The sequence below is a fragment of the Mustelus asterias genome, chromosome 7 (assembly GCF_964213995.1).
Source record: "Mustelus asterias chromosome 7, sMusAst1.hap1.1, whole genome shotgun sequence".
In the NCBI taxonomy this organism is placed as follows: domain Eukaryota; kingdom Metazoa; phylum Chordata; class Chondrichthyes; order Carcharhiniformes; family Triakidae; genus Mustelus; species Mustelus asterias.
The window spans coordinates 97,324,776-97,346,448 of NC_135807.1; the positions used below are offsets into that span (position 1 = coordinate 97,324,776).

Here is a 21,673-nt window from a genome sequence, read left to right on the forward strand (position 1 = left end):
TGAGCAAATCCCTGGGTTCAGATGGGCTTCATCCTAGGGTCTGGAAAGAAGTTGTAAGTGGGAAAACCTTAACAGGTTGGTTAAGATTTTTAAACTTGGATATTAAGACACTGACAGAACTGCCAGTATTCATTAAATGACTTTTAAAACAAGCTTATAAGCTAACAAGAAAGCAGTTTACACATGATATAGTAAGAGATTTAGACAAGTGATTATGATTTTAAAACACATATGCTGATATTTTGAATGTATGAGTGTATTTTTAAAGATATATTGTTCATTTTAGCCAACAGCAATTTGCTGCAAAACATCATGGTAAAAGGCATTCGGGCAAAGTCATATTCCAAGAGAATGTTCAAATCTTGAGAATATGCCAGATTTATCAGTAAAGTTTTAGACGGAGAGAACATTTAGAACACTTAATCACATTTCATGAATAGAATTTATTCACTGTCCAGACAAGATGGATGTGTGCCCAGACGTGGAGTCGTGTGTTAATCAGTTTGGCAGTGACTTTTAAGGGAACTCATGGGAACATTCATTTGAACTGGTGTCTGAGGTTACTAGGCAACACAGGAAGTGGGGTCAGCCAAGACAGGGTTTGCTTCCGGATTATACGGACTAATAAAATGCCATTATGCCAGAGTGCAAGATGCAATTGGCTAAGGTATATAACAGGTATTATTGTTGATTAATGTATATTGAAGATGATTGACTTAAAGCTAATGAAAGGCGGAGTAACTGATAAGAAAAATTTATAATTGATGTATTTTGAATTGTATACATCAGATTTCATTGGAGAGGTCTTGCTGCTCTATCTCAGAGCTGCCCTCACCCTTTGATGGTCTCCTAGCAGCTGCTGGTCTAAATAAAGTTATGTCTTTAAACTGAGACACTGGCTTCGTGAGTCGTATATTGCCTAAAGTTAAAGCAGTACCAGACACCTCAGTAACCCCACCAACAGAAGTAGTTAAAGTAAAGTTTATTTAGTGTCACAAGCAGGCTTACGTTAACACTGCAATGAAGTTACTGTGAAAATCCTCCAGTCGCCACAGTCCGGCGCCTCTTTTGGGTACACTGAGGGAGAACTTATCACAGCCAATGCACCTAACCGGCACGTCTTTCAGACTGTGGGAGGAAACCAGAGCACCTGGGGGAAACCCACGCAGACATGAGGAGAACGCGCAAACGTTTACGCAGACAGTGACCCAAGCTGGGACTTGAACCCGGGTCACTGGCGCTGAGACACAGCAGTGCTAACCACTGTGCCACCGTGCCATGTACAGTGTACATGGTTAAGGAGATAGTTGATGAATCGGTTTGCATTTTCTAAAACTGCAGAAGCTCCGGTTTCCTCCCACAGTCTGAAAGATGTGCTGGTTAGGTGCATTGGCCATGCTAAATTCTCCCTTAATGTACCAAACAGCTGCCGGAGTGTGGCGACTAAGGGATTTTCACAGTAACTTCATTGCAGTGTTAGTGTAAGCCTACTTGTGACACTAATATACAAACTTTAAAAAAACTTAAAAAAACTTTACAAAAGACTTTTATATTTGTTATATGAATGCATTTTTTATGATTAAAAGTCCCATATTCGACAAATACATAAGTCTTTCCTTTTTGGCATTGTAATGGGAGGAGTGATGCTGCACACACACACATCTCAGGTACAACAATGCAATATATTCTGCTGCACTTGGGCTTCTCATGTTAATTGACTGTTTCCTCACTTTCACAATGTCCCAAGTCTGGAGAGGGACAGTTCAGCTATAGTGAGTTCTCCCCCCACCCCTCACAATATGTGCACAACAATAAATATGTTCTTACTCAAGAGAAAAACGGTCTCAGCGACAAAGTTCCGTTGCTGACAAATTTCAAGGGCCTGTGGCAGAGACAAAAATTGATTTAAATAAGTTGTCATTTCACCTTATTAATAATTTAGTCTTACAAAGCCTGCTTTTTTCCCCTCAGAGAAGGTTTGGGATGTTTCTACAAAGTTGCAAATGTCTGCATTTTATATAAATTTAACATTGAGTTTAAAGATATTTGTTTCTCAGGAAGATTTGGTTTTGGGAATGTGTTTCATCAAATCTGATCTTAGCTCCTCTTTGTACTTTATATATCCTCAGGACAACCGATGTTCCTACTTTAACCCCTGTTTTTTAAGATTCCCAATCCTTCATTATTATCTCTGTAAAAACAGCGATTTTAAATGTAAATATTTCTTGGCTTTTCTATTTACTTTTCTCCTGGGGCCCCAATTTCACAGGTGGTCTCCAGCAAAGGTCCAGCCTTGATCCTAGGTAATAAGTTATTCCATATTCAGTTACAACAGTCAAATGTTTCCAGTTATTTTGTTGTGGGTGGGGGAAGCCTGTCACTGGATTTAAGTCAGGGACAGTCATTTTCCTTTCTTGGTGCTGGCTGCAACATTCTTTGTCACAATCCCAGTACAACACCACTAGGAAACAATACAGAGGGAACCTTTTGATCTGTATTATTTAGGAGCTCACTCACTTACTAAATATGAGCCTTCGCCGGTTTACAAACTGTAACACTTGTCTCTTCTTGCAATGTGTTTCCCCTTGTAAACAAATCTTTTCACACCCAATTTACTGAACGGATTTGTATGGAAATTTCCAGTTTCCTCAGGTAAACAGCAAATTCTCAACTTCTGGCTCTGAATCACCTCAACAACTAAAACAAATTGCAGTCAAATATCCAAGTTAAGGAGGCCCCATACCCAAGTCCCGCATGTCCACGAAAAGCACTTAACTTTGTCAAGTGATGTTCCAACCTCCCAATGCCTTAGTATACCCCAGCTTACACAATGCCTGAGTTTATCACATCGTCCAAGTAGCATCCAAACAAGGGAAAGTATTTTGAAACATTGGGGGAAAGGGGCAAGGCGGGATATTAAAGTGCAATAATACGTCTGGTATTTCCTGTACTTTTAACAAGATGTAATCAGAACAAAAGCCAAAGCAGATATTAGGAGTAACTAAAAGCTTGGTCGAAGTTGTGGGCTTTATGAAGGGTCTTAAGGAGAAGGTAATGGAAACATTTAGGGAGGAGAGTAATTTATTCTAAATAGTTTAGTTATTTATTACATTATTTTCTGCTCTTAACCTTCGGCACAAAACAAGATTTAAAGCATTAAAGAACAGAGCCCAGTTGGTAAAGAAACAACAAAAACAGAGCATAACAAAGGACAGTAATTACGATATAGGCTATATCCTCTCCATATCCCAAACAATAGCTTTTAACATGAAAATATTGTATTGTATTTATATTAGTGCATTGTGAAGACAGGTGGGCAGGGAACTGGTAATACAATAATATTATAATCACAACTAGGCAGTATCTGAATGCCAATAAGGTATAATACCAACTGGATGGTGCTTGCAATAGCAGGCTGATAGCATGGGGCAGCTGGCGCAAGGCTATTTGCAGTCCTTGCTGTAGTCAATTGCAGATCTCAGAAAGGATATCAAGACACATAAAAGAGCAATTTACTTTTTCCAGCGGACAATGGGTGCTGTCTCTTAGGAATGGCAACAGGTTTGGTCGATCATATTCGGCATACAGACTGATCTGTTGTTCATGGAACTGCTGTCCTTTATGGTGATCTCGCTTGAACAGGTGGTGCAAATACTGTTTAAAGAAAGCACAGGGCATGGCTGAAAACAGAACTATACGACATGCTAGAGATAAACTTTAGAATAAAATTAAATAGGTTTAGCATCCGTAAAATCTTTTTATAATTACACCCTCCAAGGTGAAAATAAAATAATAATACAACAAATACTGATAAGCACATGTTCAGAAACGTCCTCTAAATCAGCTTGCAAAAAACAGGCTTATGACAAAAGGGGTAAGAGCTAAACACACTTAACGGGACAGAAATACCAAACTTTTAAACTTAAATTAAACTTCTGCAATTATCTGGCTGTAATTCTGTCTGAAGATTGTTCACTTTGGCTCACATCTTATGGTCAATGGCAAAAAAATGGCATTGCTGTTGCTTTGAAGAAGGCGATCCAAAACATCGAGCATGGTTTCCCCCGTGGCTTGATGGCATCACCACTGTTAAAAATAGATTAACCAGCCATTCACTTCATTCCCATGTGCAGGACTATGATCAGTGTGAAATGGCTGCCACATTTGCCTGGATAAGGCAGGGTTTAACATTTAATTTGAAAGACATCTCAAAGACAATCCAGGATCCATCAGGATTTTATGTTTCAATCAGGTCATTGTTTACTCTTCTAAACTCCAGTGGATACAAGACTAACAAGTCCAACCTTTTCTCATAAGGCAACTTGTCCATTCTTGGTATTAGTCCAGTAAACAAAGAAATGGCAGAGGAACTGAATGGTTATTTTGCATCAGTCTTCACAGTGGAAGGCACCAGTGGGATGCCAGAGCTCCAAGAGAATCAGGGGGCACAGGTGAGTGTAGTGGCCATCACTAAGGAGAAGGTTCTGGGGAAACCGAAAGGTCTGAAGGTGGATAAATCACCTGGACCTGATGGACCACACCCCAGGGTTCTAAAAGGGATAGCTGAGGAAATTGTGGAGACATTGGTGTTGATCTTTCAGGAATCACTGGAGGCAGGGAAGGTACCAGAGACCGGAAAGTAGCTAATGTAACACCGCTGTTTAAGAGAGGGAGGCAGCAGATGGGAAATTATAGGCCTGTTAGCCTGACTTTGGTCATTGGCAAGATTTTAGAGTCCATTATTAAAGATGAGATCGCAGAGTACTTGGAAGTGCATGATAAAGTAGGACTGAATTAGCACGGCTTCGTCAAGGGGAGGTCATGTCTGACAAATCTGTTCGTGTTCTTTGAGGAGGTAACACGGAAGTTAGATAAAGGAGAACCAGTGGATGTGATTTATTTAGATTTCCAGAAGGCCTTTGACAAGGTGCCGCATAGGAGACTGTTAAATAAGTTAAGAGCCCCTGGTGTTAAGAGTAAGATCCTGGCCTGGATAGAGGATTGACTGACTGGCAGAAGGCAGAGAGTGGGGATGAAGGGGTCTTTTTCAGGATGGCAGCTGGTGACTAGTGGTGTGCCTCAGATGTCAATGCTGGGACCACAACTTTTCACAATATACGTTAACGATTTGGAGGAAGGAACTGAAGCACTGTTGCCAAGTTTGCAGATGATACAAAGATATGCAGAGGGACAGGTAGTATTGAGGAAATAGGGGGGCTACAGAAGGACTTGGACAGGTTAAGAGAGTGGGCAAAGAAGCAGCAGATGGATTACAATGTGGAAAAGTGTGAGGTTATGCACTTTGGAAGGAGGAATGGAGGCATAGACTATTTTCTAAATGGGAAAATGCTTAGGAAATCAGAAACACAAAAGGACTTGGGAGTCCTTGTTCAAGACTCTCTTAAGGTTAATGTGCAGGTTGAGTCAGCAGTTAGGAAGGCAAATGCAATGTTAGCATTCATGTTGAGAGGGCTAGAATACAAGAGCAGGGATGTACTTCTGAGGCTGTATAAGGTCAAACCTAATTTGGAGTATTGTGAACAGTTGTGGGCCCCATATCTAAGGATGGATGTGCTGACCTTGGAAAGGGTCCAGAAGAGATTCGCAAGAATGATCCCTGGAATGAAGAGCTTGTCGTATGAAGAACGGTTGAGGGCTCTGGGTCTGTAGTCGTTGGAGTTTAGAAGGATGAGGGGGCATCTTATTGAAACTCTCAGGATACTGTGAAGCCTGGATAGAGTGGATGTGAAGAGGATGTTTCCACCAGTGGGAAAAACTAGAAACAGAGGGCACAACCTCAGGCTAAAGAAACGATCCTCTAAAACAGAGATCTAGGATGAATTTCTTCAGCCAGAGAGTGGTGAATCTGTGGAACTCTTTGCTGTAGAAGAATGTGAAGGCCAGGCCATTGAGTGTCTTTAAGACAGAGATAGATAGGTTCTTATTAATAAGGGGATCAGAGGTTATGGGGAAAAGGCAAGAGAATGGGGATGAGAAAAACATCAGTCATGATTGAATGGCGGAGCATATTCGATGGGCCAAGTGGCCTAATTTTGCTCCTATGTCTTTTGGTCTTATAAACCATCTCTGAACTGCTTCGAACATATTTACACATTTTCTTAAAGGAGGAGACCAGTAGTGTACACAGTACTTCAGATGCTGGGCGCAACCTTCCCAAACAAATTCCAGGTGCCGAACGAGCAAGAAAACGGGAAAGAGTGGCGCTGATTTTTTGTCGAGCAGGGAGTTGCAAGCTTCCGGAACTCAGTGCAAAAAAGGAGGCTGAATGTGATTTTTGCCAGAAGGGGAGGGGGGCGGAGCCTAAACTCCCTGGTAAAGCCGGCTGCAGAGCACTTGGGTCGCCATTGCGCAGGCGCCTTCTCTCCTTTTCCCGAATCTAGTGAATTTTGGAAAATTAAAACTAATGCATCAACTATCGTCCTAGCCGTTTCTTTCAAGACCCTGGGATGAACCAGACCTGGGAATTTGTCAGCCCACAGACTCAATTATTTGCTCTCAATACCACTATATTGGTGACTGTATTTTTCTGAGTTCTTCCCTCCTTTCCATTTCTTGATATACAACTATTTTATTTGTAAGAAACTCTGCCCCTGCAACAAGCATTTTAAATAATCGTGACACATTAGTAAATCATCCCAGATTGTGTAACAATTATATATACTGTGGAACATAACTCCCACTTTGGCTGCAATTGGCAATCCAGGTGCAACTATCTAAATTTGCACCAGTTTAGAGAAAGCTAGTGCAAACTCTCGATGCAAACTTATTTGCATCTCTCTGACAGGAAATCTGTCATGTACCAGTGCAATTGAGCAGCATCTGAGGCTGTGATTTTTGAAAAAAAAATTGCTTTAAAATTTTTGATATAATTAAGAGTGGTAACTTGGTGCAGTTTGATTCATACAGTAAAAATGGGATGATCACCAAAAAAATAAGCATTTTCATCATTGTCTAGCTTGCCACGTGAGTGACCTGATTTTAACTAACTGGGAGTTTCTGGTGATTGCGCTCATGTTTGAAGCCATTTTCAATGATGGTTAATTCAATCTGGGACGGTTTTGAGGGTAGAGCCATATTCCAACATGATACATTTCAAACTAACGCAAAAGATTATAAAAATCTGATTTGCAGCGAGTGCTACATATACTTGAAAATGTTCATCTTCTATGTTTATTTTATTTATCATTTATTAGTATCACAAGTAGGCTTACATTAACACTACAATGAAGTTGCTGTGAAAATCCCCTAGTTGCTACACTCCTGCGCCGATTTGGGTACACTGAGGGAGAATTTAGCATGGCCAATGCACCTAACCAGCATGTCTTTCGAACTGTGGGAGGAAACCGGAGCACCCGGAGGAAACCCATGCAGACACAGGGAGACCGTGCAGACTGCGCACAGACAGTGACCCAAGCCGGGAATTGAACCCGAGTCCCTGACGCTGTGAGGCAGCAGTGCTAGCCACTGTGCTACCCTGCCGTGGTTAACTTCTGATGATTTGCCACTGAAATTCAAGTGCAACCTAATGGAAACTCGAGGCCTCTCAAGTTTATAATGAGTAACACACTGATGTTAACATTCCAATTTCTTCTAATTTGAGGTGTTCATACAGCACCTGATACACTGATCAATACCAGCATTACCTTATAAATTACAATCACTAACTTCTTTAAACTATATTTCATCATTATCTCCACAAGAATTATATATAACATTTTACAAACATTTTATGTTCATCTTCACCTATAACTCTACAGTAGCCATACTTGGGGTTAGCATATGAAATTATCTGGATAATCCTGATTTAGAGTTTAATTTCTTTAAGATCCAGCATAGATCTTCGATCTAAACAGCTGCATTATTGCTTGTGTATAGCACAACACTGAGAGCAGCCATCCACAACTAATAATCACACTACCCCCCTCCCTTACATTTTCCTCTGCTTAAAATATTTATCCAATTTTCCCTTGAAAAATGTAATGGTCTCTAGCATAACCACTCTCTGTGACAAAGAATTCCATGGTCCAGCAACCCTGTGTAAGGACATGCTGAATAACCTCTCTCCTCACTTTCAGTGACAATTTTAAACTGATAATCCCTTGTCTCTGACTCTCTTACTGGATATAGCATTAGTTCCCTATATCTTCCCATCAAAACCATTCATAATTTCAAATCTCCTCTTAGTTTTCTCTGTTCCAGTGGAAATAATGTCATTATCTCGTGTTTCTCTCCATTATCTCTCATCTTGTGCCCAAAATCAGTTCTTTCCTGTCTCATGTAGTTATTTACATTAACAAAAATCTGTCCTTTTACGAGCAGCACAGCAACACTGCAGGGAACAGGAACATCTTATCAGGCTTCATGGGACACTGCACACCAGCCACAATTTTGAAACAGATGAAATGCAGTCACCTCTTACTTTGAGTACATTAGAAATCAATAAGTTTGTCTTCTTGTTACAAGCTTTGAAAATTGATAGATAAACCTTCCTGAAGCATGCAATAGTAAAATAAATCCTTTTTGTCACAGAACAAGTTTTTAATCATTGAGATACAAGTTGTTATCTCCATGCAACTAATCACCTGATGACAAATTCCAAGTTTCCAAATCACTGTAAAACCGATTAGAGGAACCCCATATGCTACAAAAAGCTGAACAGTTGTTTTATATTATAGCCAGATCCCAGCACATTACACGATTGTGGTCGAGTAGAATGGGGTTAGACCAGTTAGAATATCTCAAAACACAGTGGAATTATAGGCGCACAAATAGGTGGCATAGCCCCTCGAGTGTGCTCACCACTCAGTCAGATCCTGGCTTATCAGCACTTCCAACTCCATTCACCCACCTTTGCTCCTTATCCCTAATGCAGAACAAAAATCCACCTGTCTTCAAAGTCCTAATTTACTAAGTATCCACAACCTTCCGAGGGTGGCACAGTGGTTAGCACTGCTGCCTCAGTGCCAGGGATCTAAGTTCAATTTTGGCCTCAGGTCACTGACTGTGTGGAGTTTGCACATTCTCCCCGTGGGTTTCCTCCGGGTGCTCCGGTTTCTTCCCACAGTCCAAAGGTGTGCGGGTTAGGTGGATTGGCCATGCTAAATTGCCCCTTAGTGTCAGGGGGACTAGCTGGGGTAAATGCATGGGGTAATGGGGATAGGGCCTGGGTGGGATTGTGGTTGGTGCAGACTCAATGGGCCGAATGGCCTCTTTCTGCATTGTAGTGATTCTATGGAAGTGTGTTCCAGATTTCCACCATCCTTTATGCGGACAAAGTGCTTACTGATTTTACCTCTGAATGGCTTAGCTCTAATTTTAAGATTGCATTCCCTCATTTTTTATGCTCCCAATAGGAAGCAGTTTCTCTTCATCTGCCCTACCAAATCCTTGTATTTTCTTGAATACAGGATTTTTTTTGTTTATATCCAATTCAATCCAAAAAAAGTCCAATTCAAAGTCTCAGCAAGTGAGACATTCCAGATCCAAGCTGACAAGACAGGCTTCCCACGTCCTGTCTTGGGCTTGATCTACATGATCCAAGTTGATTGGAGCAGGCATTGCACTTTCTCCAAGGCTTGATCTCATTTGCATCTTAGCCAAAAGGCCGAGAAGCAGGATATTGAAGGCGATCTAATCCAGGTATTTGAAATAGTAAAACACTGGTTTCCATTCTCCTCCTAGAATTGAATGTTAAACATTTATGTTATGGTAAGAAGTCTCAACACCAGGTTAAAGTCCAACAGGTTTATTTATTACTGATCACAGGATGCATTGTTACTATCAAGTAATTCATGAATTCTGTTTTGTTAGATATTTTAAGTCTAGCGTGGTTTGTTTCCTTGTTGGTTATAAAAAATATTGGGCAGATTTGGGCAGATTCTTTATGCATTAATGGTGCAGCAACTTCAGGCAAAGGGCAGTTGGATTGTCAAATGCTAATATCCAAATGTTATTTTTCATTAACTGATGGGATGTGAGCATCACTGGCTCGGTCAGCTCTCATTGGTGAGCGGCCTTTGAGAATCACAGCAGTCCATGCAATGTATGTACACCCATATTGCAGTTAGGGAAGGATGCTGCTTTCTGAGTTGCAAAAACAGTATTTCACTTGTTTCACTGCTGATGGTATAGACAAGATCTAAACTCACAGCTGCAAACCCACATCCAATAAATTTTGTTGTATCTTCAAATACATTATGTCATTTTCAAAAGCAATAATTTTGAACAGAGATATTTGATGTTTATATAAAGCAAAGACGACAAACTAACCACATGCTGCAGTTCCGGTTGATCCTTCAGCTCCTCCACAACTTTGTCAATCTTTAACAGAAAAGCACAATGAAAATTAATCAGAAGTGAAAACAATCTAATGAGATGTCCACCTCTGACCACAGTTAATTCTGGTTCCTTACACCCTGTTCCAAAGCATTTATCAATTGCACTGTTCATATTCTGATATCACAACAGTGACTACAGTTCAGAAGTATGTCATCAGCTGTAAAGTACTTTGTGATCTCCTGAGATTGTGAAAGGCGCTACAGAAATGCAAATTTTTTTTGTGTCGTTACATTTTAAAGTTGTTTTCAATAGAAGGTAAAATTGTGGCTAAAACGGTTTGCTACTTACTGAAATTTTATCTTCATTGTCCAGGAGCATGTTAACTGCTTGCTGCAGATGAAATATAGAATAATGGTTAAAACAACGTAATGTTTAAACGTAGGCAAGAATGAGTCAAATAGCTTTTTTTAATAAATTGCCACCCAGTTAGCTCCTAGAATAAACTTTCCAGCAAACATTGGAATTTGAGATCACATGCTATCAGTGGTATTTTAGTCCCGTGTTCCTGATACACTGCAATAGCCACAACTTAGACGGCATTATTAATGGAGAAAAACATTCCAACGTGTTTCATGTTGTGGGACAGAGAAATTAATGGCAACCCCTTTGCAGGGAAAAATGAGGATGTAACTGAAATTTTTTGGATAGGATATATTTAAATACTTTGATAAGGGAGATTCATAGAGTTAAGCAAACATTTAAAACCTTGTGGCACAAGGGGGCATTTAACATTTAAAACCTTGAAGGCACAACAAGGGATTCTATACCAATGAGAATGCCCAACCTACCCTCATAAAATTCCTCTGCACCCAGGATCAACCTAGTGAACATTCTCTGGCCTGCCTCCAATGTCAGTACATCATTCCTTAGATCAGGGGACAAAAACTATTCACAGTATTCCAGGTGTGGTTTAACTAGTGCCTTGTATAGTTTAGCAAGACTTCCCTATTTTATGCTTCATTCCCTTTGAGATTAAGGCCAACATTCCATTTGCCTTCCCTATTACCTGCTGAACTTGCATCCCAATGCCAGATGTTAAGCTCAATGGCCTATAGCTATCTGATTTTTGTCTCTCTCCCTCATGTTAGTGAATATACTTTAAGAAGTACTTAGTTAACTGGGCAATTCAGATGAACGGTCATTGACCTGAAATGTTAACTCTGAATCTCTCTCTACAGATGCTGCCTGATCTGTGTATTTACAGTATTTTTTGTTTTCATTCATTTCAGATTTTCAGCATCTATAGTATTTTGCTTGTGTGTCAAACATACTTTATTGATTGTGAAGCACTTTGAGACAACTGAAGTAATGGTGGTGCAATATGAACACAAATTCCCTCTTTTTTGTTTCTTTAATGGCATTAGTTCAAGTTAGATGTGGGGTGATGACATCCTGCTATGGAAACCTGAATATCCAAGTTAAATATAGCAAGTGTGTCCTTGTTTCCAGCTCACACTGCTTCAGCAACTCAGATCTGTCATTTACCATTCAATAAAAATGATTTCGAAACATTTAATTATTTGGATAAAAAGCAGTCCTTAAAACAAAATACAACCGGTTGATTTTCAACCCATGTTACTATTGATGAAAATAAACATCACTTGTAACACTTCCCCGATATTGACAGCTCTGCTAACACGAAATGAAGCAGATGCTAACATTTCTTGTTAGAGAATGGCTGGTTTGTCTCTAAATATACTGATTAGCAACATACATTGAATGCATCATTTAGCAGGGTCAGTACATTCCTCACTAACCAGTAACTTTGGCATAAGGCGGCTATTCAACTTTACAGATATATGCTAGAGTCATGGGGTTATTGATTGTATCCATCTGACTCATGACCCAGAAGGGTTTGCATTTCAATTAATGCATCGGCAGTCTACAGCCACAAACACAGAATTACGTAGCCTGGTCACTTGTTAGCTCAGTGCTTTTCACAGTACCCATCTCCTCTTGCCTCATTTAAAGGAATAGATGAAGGGCAACTTTTAAGGCTCTCACCAACTTCTGCAGATGCACCATAGAAAACATTCTTTTTGGATGTATCACAGCTTGGTATGGCTCCTGCTCCGACCAAGACCGCAAGAAACTACAAAGGGTCGTGAACAAAGCCCAGTCCATCACGCAAACCAGCCTCCCATCCATTGACTCCATCCAGGGTGGGGTCTTTGATTATGCTGGCTGCTTTTCCAAGGCAGCGGGAAGTGTAAACAGAGTCAATGGATGGGAGGCTGGTTTGCGTGATGGACCGGGCTTTGTTCACGACCCTTTGTAGTTTCTTGCGGTGTGTTCTCTTCCACCTTCTTCCATCAGGAAAAAAATAGAAAAGTCTGAGGTCACGTACCAACCAACTCAAGAACAGCTTCTTCCCTGCCATCAGACTTTTGAATGGACCTACCTTGTATCAAGTTGATCTTTCTTTACACCCTAGCTATAACTGTAACACTTACATTTTGCACCCTCCTTTTCTTCTCTACGAATGGTATGCTTTGTCTGTATATCGTGCAAGAAATAATACTTTTCACTGTATGCTAATACACGTGACAATAATAAATCAAATCAAAACCGTTGTCGAATGGAATCATTGTGACAGCTAGAGACAGAAAGAAAGCACAGATATCTCAAGGTCAACAATACCAGCCAGATAATTTTGGCCAAACCATTACAACCGTGAAACAGCATTTAGATGGACAATAGGTGAGAGGATACATTGCAGTGTAACCCCAAGATTTGAACAGTTATTGTTTTCCCATAAAGAATTTATTTGCATACAGAGAAACCTTGTCACTGTGCAAAAACAACTGAAAATAATTTATTCTGGAAAGTTAAATGAAAGTTGTTACAATTTAAATAATATACACAGTAAAGTAAATTTAGATAATGTACACAGTAAAATTTAGATAATTTACACAGTAAAGATAAAGTAAATTTAGATAATGTAACACAGCAAGATTACATTCCCTATTGGCTGGTTATTAGGGGTAGTGGAACATTATACGCGATCTCAGATGATATGTAGCACAACATATAATCTGACCGCTACCATGCTCTACAACTATCTCTACATCCTCTCACGTACAACGCTCCATCGCATGCTATGCAATCTGCCTCCAACATGCTCCACATTCTTTCCCTTATCGTACTCCACTGCACATGCTGTTCTACTGCAATCCACCATTAGTGACACAGTATTCAGTCATCATGCCATAGAACTCCATTTAAATCTTCCCCTTCACTACCACTCTCCTCACCTTCAAAAGCCTCCTCAAGAACTACCTAGCTGACCCTCAAGATCAGCTACCTCTCTTTCTCCCTACTTGGTGGTTCCCCCATCCAGGATTTATTCTACAGAAGAATGTGATAAAATCCCATGCATTGAAGAGATGATCATTCCTGGCTTTCCTGCATGTAAGAAAAAGAAGTATAATAATCAAGTGAAAAGTTAAAATCGAGAGCAACATGAGAATTAAACATCCATACCTCCTTATCAAACTCCATGAGAAGAACAATCTTATCCTTAATGGAGCTGAAGAGATTGTGCTTGTGTATGAGCTGGAAGACATCTTTATGTCGCAATTTTAAGTAAATTTCAAGAGCTTTGTCGTAACGCTGGTCATAGGTGTACCTGGGAGCAACCAAAACAAATGTCAACCTTGATACCAAGTACTGACTGCACTTCTTAATTCAAAGTTACTTTACTCGATATCTGATCACTTGTTTTTGCAGCAAGTTCCCTTTTTTCTATTTTATTGAAGTTGCTTAAATTTTGGAATAATTCCAACTTTGTAAGCACAAAACCACAGTTTAGATTATAAATGTAAACTCAAGTAGGTTAACAACACAGCAGATACAAAAACATCTCAGTTTCTAGAAAATCATTGCAGAATTAACTAGAAAGGCCAAATATTGTAGAAGTTGGATAGAATACATATCTGTACAGAACAATAGACGATTAAATTTAATACATAAAAATGTAGAAAAGACGAATAATCCACACATGTACATGAATAGCATTGAAATATCAAAGGATGTCCATACAAAGATTCCTAGATCACTTGCAAAGCTGATGCTGAACGTGTTTGACCAATGCAGGGCAGCAATCAATAAAGCCAATAGAGTGCTGAATTACTTTGTGCAGAAGCAAATGATTTTATAGAGGTATATACCATAGTTAAAAGCATGGAGAAGGACAAATATTGCTTTAAATCAAATTGTGTAGGACAGAGGGACACCTGTCAAAACTGTAAAAGGCAAATTTAGGATCGTTTAACAGGAATTTCTTCTTCACACAATAAACAATCAACACAAAATGGACTCCTAGAGAGAGCAGGAAAATCAAATCCCTGCCATTTGTAAGAAATAGTTAGAAGTAGCCATAATGAGGAGGTGGACAGTGAAGACTATATGGTCTTTGTGGATGGGTGAATTAAGATGGGCTAAATAGCCTTCCTCATCCAACTTTGATAACAAGCATGGAGCACAGTGGTTAGCACTGCTACCTCATAGCTCCAGGGACCTGGATTTGATTCCCGGCTTCGGTGACTATGTGTGTGTAGTTTGCATGTTCTCCCCGTATCTGTGTGGGTTTCCTCCGGGTGCTCTGGTTTCCTCCCACAGTCCAAAGATGTGCGGGTTAGGTTGATTGGCCATGCTAAATTGACCCTTAGTGTCGTGGGATGCGTAGGTTAGAGGGATTAGCGGGGTAAATGCATGGAGTTGCGGGGATGGGGCCTGGGTGGGATTGTTGTCGGTGCGGGCTCCATGGACCGGGTGGCCTCCTTCTGCACGGTGGGGTTTCTATGAACTTAACATTCACAAAATCACAGTACAAAAACAGGCTGTCAAGTTTGTGCTGATCTCCTGCTTCACATTGGGCTGCCGAGTCTAATCGCACTGTTTCGCTTTTTCCCCATCTCGTTTAATATTTGCCCTGCCCATGCAAGCATTCAATTCACTGTTAAAATATTCTTTAATGCACTCAGATTCAACAAAGGTTTGCAGCAGGGAATTCAACATTCCAGCTATTCTCAGTCTATCTTAGTTTGGTATTGTAGCAAATTGCCCTTTTTAGCAACGAATCTCTGAGGTCTGTGATTGATGAAGTGCTACATAATAGGCTTGTCAGCAAGTTAAGGCCAATGGAATAAAAAAGACAGCGGTGGTATGGATAAGTTAGCTGAGTGACAGGAAACAGAGAGTAGTGGTAAACAATTGCTTTTCTGACTGGAGAAAATTATTTGGTGGTGTCCCCCAGGGATCTGCAATGATACAAAGATCATTGCTTTTCTTGATATATTTTAATGACTTGGACTTTAGTGTGCAGGGCATAATTTCAAAATTTTCAGATAGTACAAAACTGGCAAAAATTGGAAACTGCGAAGAAGATAGTAATAGGCTTCAAGAGGACAGACAGCTGGTGGAATGGGCAGGCACATGGCAAATAAAATTTAATAGTGAGAAATGGGGATTGATACATTTTGGAAGGAAGAACAGGAAGAAACAATACAAACCAAAGGGTACAATTCTAAAGGGGAAGAGAGGTACAGAAAGAGATAGATCTGGCGTATGCATGAATAAAGCACTGAAGGTGGTAGAGGGCAGCTTGATAAATTGGTTTAAAAGGTACATGGGTGCCTGGGTATTATAGATCGAGTACAAGGTACAAAACCGAGGAAGTTATGATGAATTTTCATACAACACCGGTTCAGCCTCAAATAGATAATTGTTTCCAATTCTAGGCACTACACTTCAAAAAGAACGTGAAGCCTTTAGAGAGAATGCAGAAAACATTTCCGAGAATGGTTCCAAGGATGAGGGATTTCAGTTATGAAAATAAATTGGAGAAGCTGGGGCTGTTCTCCTCAGAGAAGATTCAGAGGAGATTTGACCGAGGTAATCAAAATGACGAGCAGGTAGAGAGAAACTGCTCCTTTTGGTGAAGAGGTCAAAAAGCAGAGGACAGATTTCAAATGAATGGTAAAAAATCCAAAGCCGGCATGAGAAAACACTGTCTCCTCGGTGAATGGTTCGGATTTCATAGAAACATAGAAACCCTATAGTACAGAAAGAGGCCATTCGGCCCATCGAGTCTGCACTGACCACAATCCCACCCAGGCCTCATATCCCTACATATCCCACCCAGACCCCATATCCCTATATATTTACCCACTAATCCCTCTAACCTACGCATCTCAGGACACTAAGGGCAATTTTTAGCATGGCCAATCAACCTAACCCGCACATTTGGCATGCATTAGCGGGGTGGAGATTGACTCATTTCTGGTTTTCTAAAGAGAATTTAATAATTATATGAAGACCAAAATATGCAGGGTTATGGTGAATGGATAGGGAAGTGAGGCTCGTTGAATTGTTCTTGCAGAGAACTGGTATAGACTTGACAGGCCAAATGACTTCCTTTGGCAATGTAAACATTTTATGATCCAAGGACATTGATGAGAGCAGAGATACTCACAATTCTGCTAGCGTCGTCAACAATGTTCTGTTACTTGGAGCCCGATCCAGATGGTCCAACACAGAGCGAACGACAGTCATATTGTTATAAATATCACCTGGCCACTCTCTTATTAAGGATGCAAACCCCTTAAAAAAATAGCATGCATGAATTATGAGACAAAACTTATAACTGCTATAGACCTTCATTCTTTGTATGCAATACTCCCTCTGTACAATGGAGGAATGAAACTTGGTGGACTGACTTTGGGCTACTGAAGAATCTCATGAGCGAACTGTTATGGCTTTGCAAACATGCTTCAACTCTAGCTTCATATAAAGCCCACAAGACCAGTTTAATTTAACCTGAAAGAAAACTGTAACAGTCTTGCCGTTATACTTTATTACTGCAGCCTGCACTTAAGCATTGTTAATCATGAAGGCTCAGTGTTATGTGAATAAAGTCAACCTTACAAGGTTGGTAATAGAGATTTCTTCATTACCCATCTCCATACACCATAAGAGTATAACAAATATAATTAGAAGGAAGAGTTCGGCATAGGAGGTATAATGCAAAGTGGTTTAGCAGACTGCCAGTGACATTAGCTGTGCCCTTGTCAATAAGTAGAAAGATGTCTTCATCTGGTGGCTCTGCAAATATTTTCAGTCAGAATATGACTGACAAACTTTTAGGATGCAACTGTGCCACCCGTAGGATAATCTTTAATCTGCACCAGGCCTTTTCCCTGCAAGTAGCAGAACAAAATACCTTTAGTTATCCACTGCCTGTCACTAGCTTGATGTGGGCTTTGCAACATGCTAAACAATGTAACTGCTGAGACAAAATAATTTATTTTGTAGTCTTCAAAATAGTTAAGTTAAAATGGAAGTAGTCACTTGTTCCCAAAAATCAACACAGAAGACACTTCACCTGTGACAGAACAGAAACTTTTGTGACAGCTCATTCTGAGGAGTGTGCATGGCATTCCTGCAGGGTGATGATGTAAAAGTCGGCGACTTACAGTTGCTACTGGCATACTCTTGACCACTTTGAACCTATGCTATTGAAGAACATTTTTAAAACACTTAAGTCTATTACTAGAATGATCCCTGTCTTGTTGAAGAATATTAAATAATTACAGTAGAACTGGGCTTGGAGTGAAGTGTCTATATTATTTCATTGTGCTGTATTTTTCCAAATTTCAGCACTGATGTATTTTTGCCACCTAGTGCTGCCATTAAGGCCTGTGCACTGGAAGAATGTGCCAAAAGCACCAAGTTTATCAGTGCATCATCAGCATTGGAGAAAAGGACAGATTAGCATTGCTCAGTACCAAATGTTACACAAACTGAACAAATGTAACTTTGCCCTGAGGTGGAAACATTTGACTTAGTACATTGCCATCCACATTGGTCTGACAAACTCTCTGCTGAGAAGCCATCTTCCTGTACTATTTTCTGATTTTTGTCCTCAACCATGAATGGTCTACTACATTTTGGACAGCATATAGAAAGACTTTAGCAGCAGCTGACACTGACAAATGGCTATCAAGGCACTTAGTACATTTTGAGATAGACAGCAAGGTTTCCTCTAAGCTGTGCCTTAAACAGCTTTAAATTAGTGCACCTGCCCGGCTCTGCAAGATAATTTAAAGGGGTTGTACACTTCAACAAATCACATGTACACTCTCGGGAAAATTGGTAGACAGTGTGTTCTATGGATCAGCATTGATGAATGACCATAACCTTGGAGAGTGCAACATTCAACTTTTGTACCTCAGCCCATATATTTATGTATTTTGTGGTTCTCTTTGAAATGGATGTCTAAACATTGATTGATTTTCTTTCCACACCTCCTGCCTTGTTTAATTGTGTGCATGTCCCAATCAGAACTGCACCTCTTTACATAGTGCTTCTTCTCCAGCTTTGCTGGCCAGTGCCAACCATCCTGATAATCAGATTCACTGAAAGGAAAAATAATAAATACAGAGTGCCTGAAATTCCTTCTTCTTAGGCTGTCCCTTAGAGTTGAGGATGATTTTTTCCACACTAAAACCGAGTTCTCAGGTAACTGAGGAATCCAATGTGCGACCTACAGCCCCGGGTGAGGCAGACAGTGGGTGGAGGAGCAGGTGGGTGGGGTGCCTGGGTAGCCACATGTTCCTTTCACTGTCGGTTCAGCCTTATCTCGATGATTAAACTTGAGGTGTTCAACTCCCTCCAGGAAGCTTTTCCTTCACTTTGGGCAGTCTTGAGCCAGGGATTCCCACGTGTCGGTGAGGATGTTGCACTTTTCAAGGAGGCTTTGAGGGTGCGTTTCAAGCATTTCCTCTTCCTTCTGAGGGTTTCTTGCCACATCGAAGCTCCAGATAGAGCACTTGTTTTGTCCTCCGCCAGGTATGCGGACGATGTGGCCTGTCTCGCAGAGCTGATGGAGTGTGGTCAATGCTTTGATGCTAGGGATGTTGGCCTGAACAAGAACACTGATGTTGGCATGCTTATCCTACTAATGGACTTGCAGGATCATGTGGAGGCAGATATGGTGGTACTTCTCCAGGGTTTTGAGGTGCCTGCTGTACATTCTCTATGTCTTTGAGTCACAGAGAAGGGAATCACTACTGCGCTGTTGACCATATGCTTGGTGCTGGGTCTGAGGTACTGGTCTTCAAACACTTCCTCAGGTGACCGAAGGCCATGCTGGCACACCGAAGATGGTGTTGAATCTCATTGTTGATTTCTTCCCTTATTGACAGTACGCTACCAGGTATGGACAGCAGTCCATGTTGCCTCAGGAGTTGTCATGTATTTTTATAATCAGGGAGCAGTGCTGTGGTGGTGGTGGCCAGTTGGTAGAGAACCTTTGTCTTACAGATGTTTATTAAGGCCCCATTGAAGGTGCTGACGATGGCTGGGAGTTCAAATCTCTGCGTGTACGCAGATACAAGCACTTTCTGTATTCTACAGTTCAATGACAGAGGATGGGATGACCTTGGATCTGGCTTTTAGGCAGCAGAAGTTGAACAGATTCCCATTTCTTCTGTAGTTTAGTTCCACTGCTGAGGGTGAGATGGAGCATTGCAGCAAGGAAGATTGAGAAGAACTTTGCTGCGATGACATAGCCTTGCTTGACCCCGGTCCAAATGTGAATTCAGTCTGTGGTGGATTTGTTGGTCAAGTCCTTCCTCAGAGAAGGACGGACTTCTGCAATTATGTGCCTCTCAGCTCATTACCTATGCATGATTGTAAAAGGTGGCAAATTTTGGAGACGGACAGGAAGTTGGTGCCGCTCCCAATACCTCAGGGGTTCACACATCTGGGTGCCATATTTAAAGGGAATCTGGACAGTTATTAATTGTCTGACCCCAGAGTGACCCCCTATTGCCAAGCACCATCTTTGGAGGTTGATAACCTCACCCCTGCAGCGGACAGATGTCTGAAACCAGAAATCGTGCGGCCTCATGTTTCAGCGACCCCTTGTTGCAGGTTCGCCTCCAGACTGTCCGGGAAAGGAGGGATGTTCTCTTTTCTCAGGGATGGTAACAACAGGCTATCCCATCTTCCCAAGGCAGCCTGGCTAGAGATAGAAGTACAAGTCAGTGGCCATGGGGCCTACAGGGGAACCTGGCTCCAGTGCCACAGAGGATGAATGATGTGCTGCATGCTGCTAGGGTGGGTGCCACCGTCTACTCAATGCAAAGTCACATTTATGGGGGCATGAAGCATTATACGTTTGCAATTGGGGAAGGTTAACACAAGGGACGTTTCAAACATCTCCATTAGATGCATCATGTGGGCTGAGTGTGGAAGTTGATTAATGCTTTGAATGTTCCATAACATTGTCAATGGGTCTCAAGCCTGTGCAGGGGTTTAAAATAACAGAAAATGCTGGAAAAAGCTCAATAGGTTAGTCACTATCTGTGCACAGAAAGTCAATGTTTCTGATCTGTGTTTCAGAAGTGGGAAAGTTTAACATATAATAGGTTTTGGGCAAATGGCAGATGGGGCAAGGACAAAAGCATAAAAAAGGCTAACTTTTGAACAGGACAGAGAAATCTCAAGTACAGAGGAGCAAATGCGTGCCATTTTTGTGAGTAATGTAACTCTTCGCCAAAACATAACAGCATGTATTCAACAGCTATCACTGTTCAATTTCCCATATCAGATTCTTCTCACTAATAAGGCAGACACAGGGAAGAATACCTGACTTTAAAAAAAATTTCGTTCAGGGGATATGGGTAGCACCGGCTAAGCCAGCATTATTTGCCCATCCCATTATCTGAGCCACTTGTTCTGTCCATTTCTGTGACCTATCCCAGGCGACCAACCACTATCCATTCATTACCCTAGATCTGCCACCTTACTTCAGGCCATTACACCCACTCACTGTTACCGTTTTTGTCCGCTGCCCAATACCCTCATTTCAACCTCTCTGTTGACACCACAGGACTTTCTCTTTTCCACCATCCCTGCCCTGAAAACCCTGCCCCACCCACAAACAAGACCCTTTTCACATCCCTACACCCTTGCATTCTCTCCTTCCCAGCCTCCCCACTGACTCTCATACCTGCGCCTGGACCGAGGTCCCTCCTTCCGCAGTGACGCTACCTCCCTTGTCCAACTTCTGTGATTCTGCCAGTAGACTCCATTCCTTCCTCCCTTGGTCACCCTTCACACACCTTGGAGAACCAATGCCTGAGCTTAATCATAGCCTCCTACAGAAGGATACTCTTAACAGAGAACAAGGTAGCGGCTGCTCACTCCAAAGTGGAGGAAGAAGTCTATCACTCCTCATACATTCCTCTTACACATGGTCAAGTTTCTGAAGGCATGTTTTTCTCACTCATTACTAACAAGATTATGA

At 41.1% G+C, this 21,673-nt stretch overlaps 1 protein-coding gene across 1 annotated transcript in view; it reads right to left on the reverse strand.

Moving 5' to 3' along the window:
• The window catches only part of vps41 (VPS41 subunit of HOPS complex), a 169,899-nt gene that overhangs the window by 22,413 nt on the left and 125,813 nt on the right, over positions 1-21,673 (reverse strand). Inside the window, exons 18-23 of the mRNA XM_078216544.1 lie at positions 16,835-16,962; positions 13,843-13,987; positions 10,648-10,689; positions 10,291-10,341; positions 3,517-3,654; positions 1,828-1,882 (exon numbers count right to left, since the gene is read on the reverse strand). Of these exons, the coding sequence (XP_078072670.1) occupies positions 1,828-1,882; positions 3,517-3,654; positions 10,291-10,341; positions 10,648-10,689; positions 13,843-13,987; positions 16,835-16,962 (559 nt within the window). The remainder of the gene's footprint in view (positions 1-1,827; positions 1,883-3,516; positions 3,655-10,290; positions 10,342-10,647; positions 10,690-13,842; positions 13,988-16,834; positions 16,963-21,673) is intronic.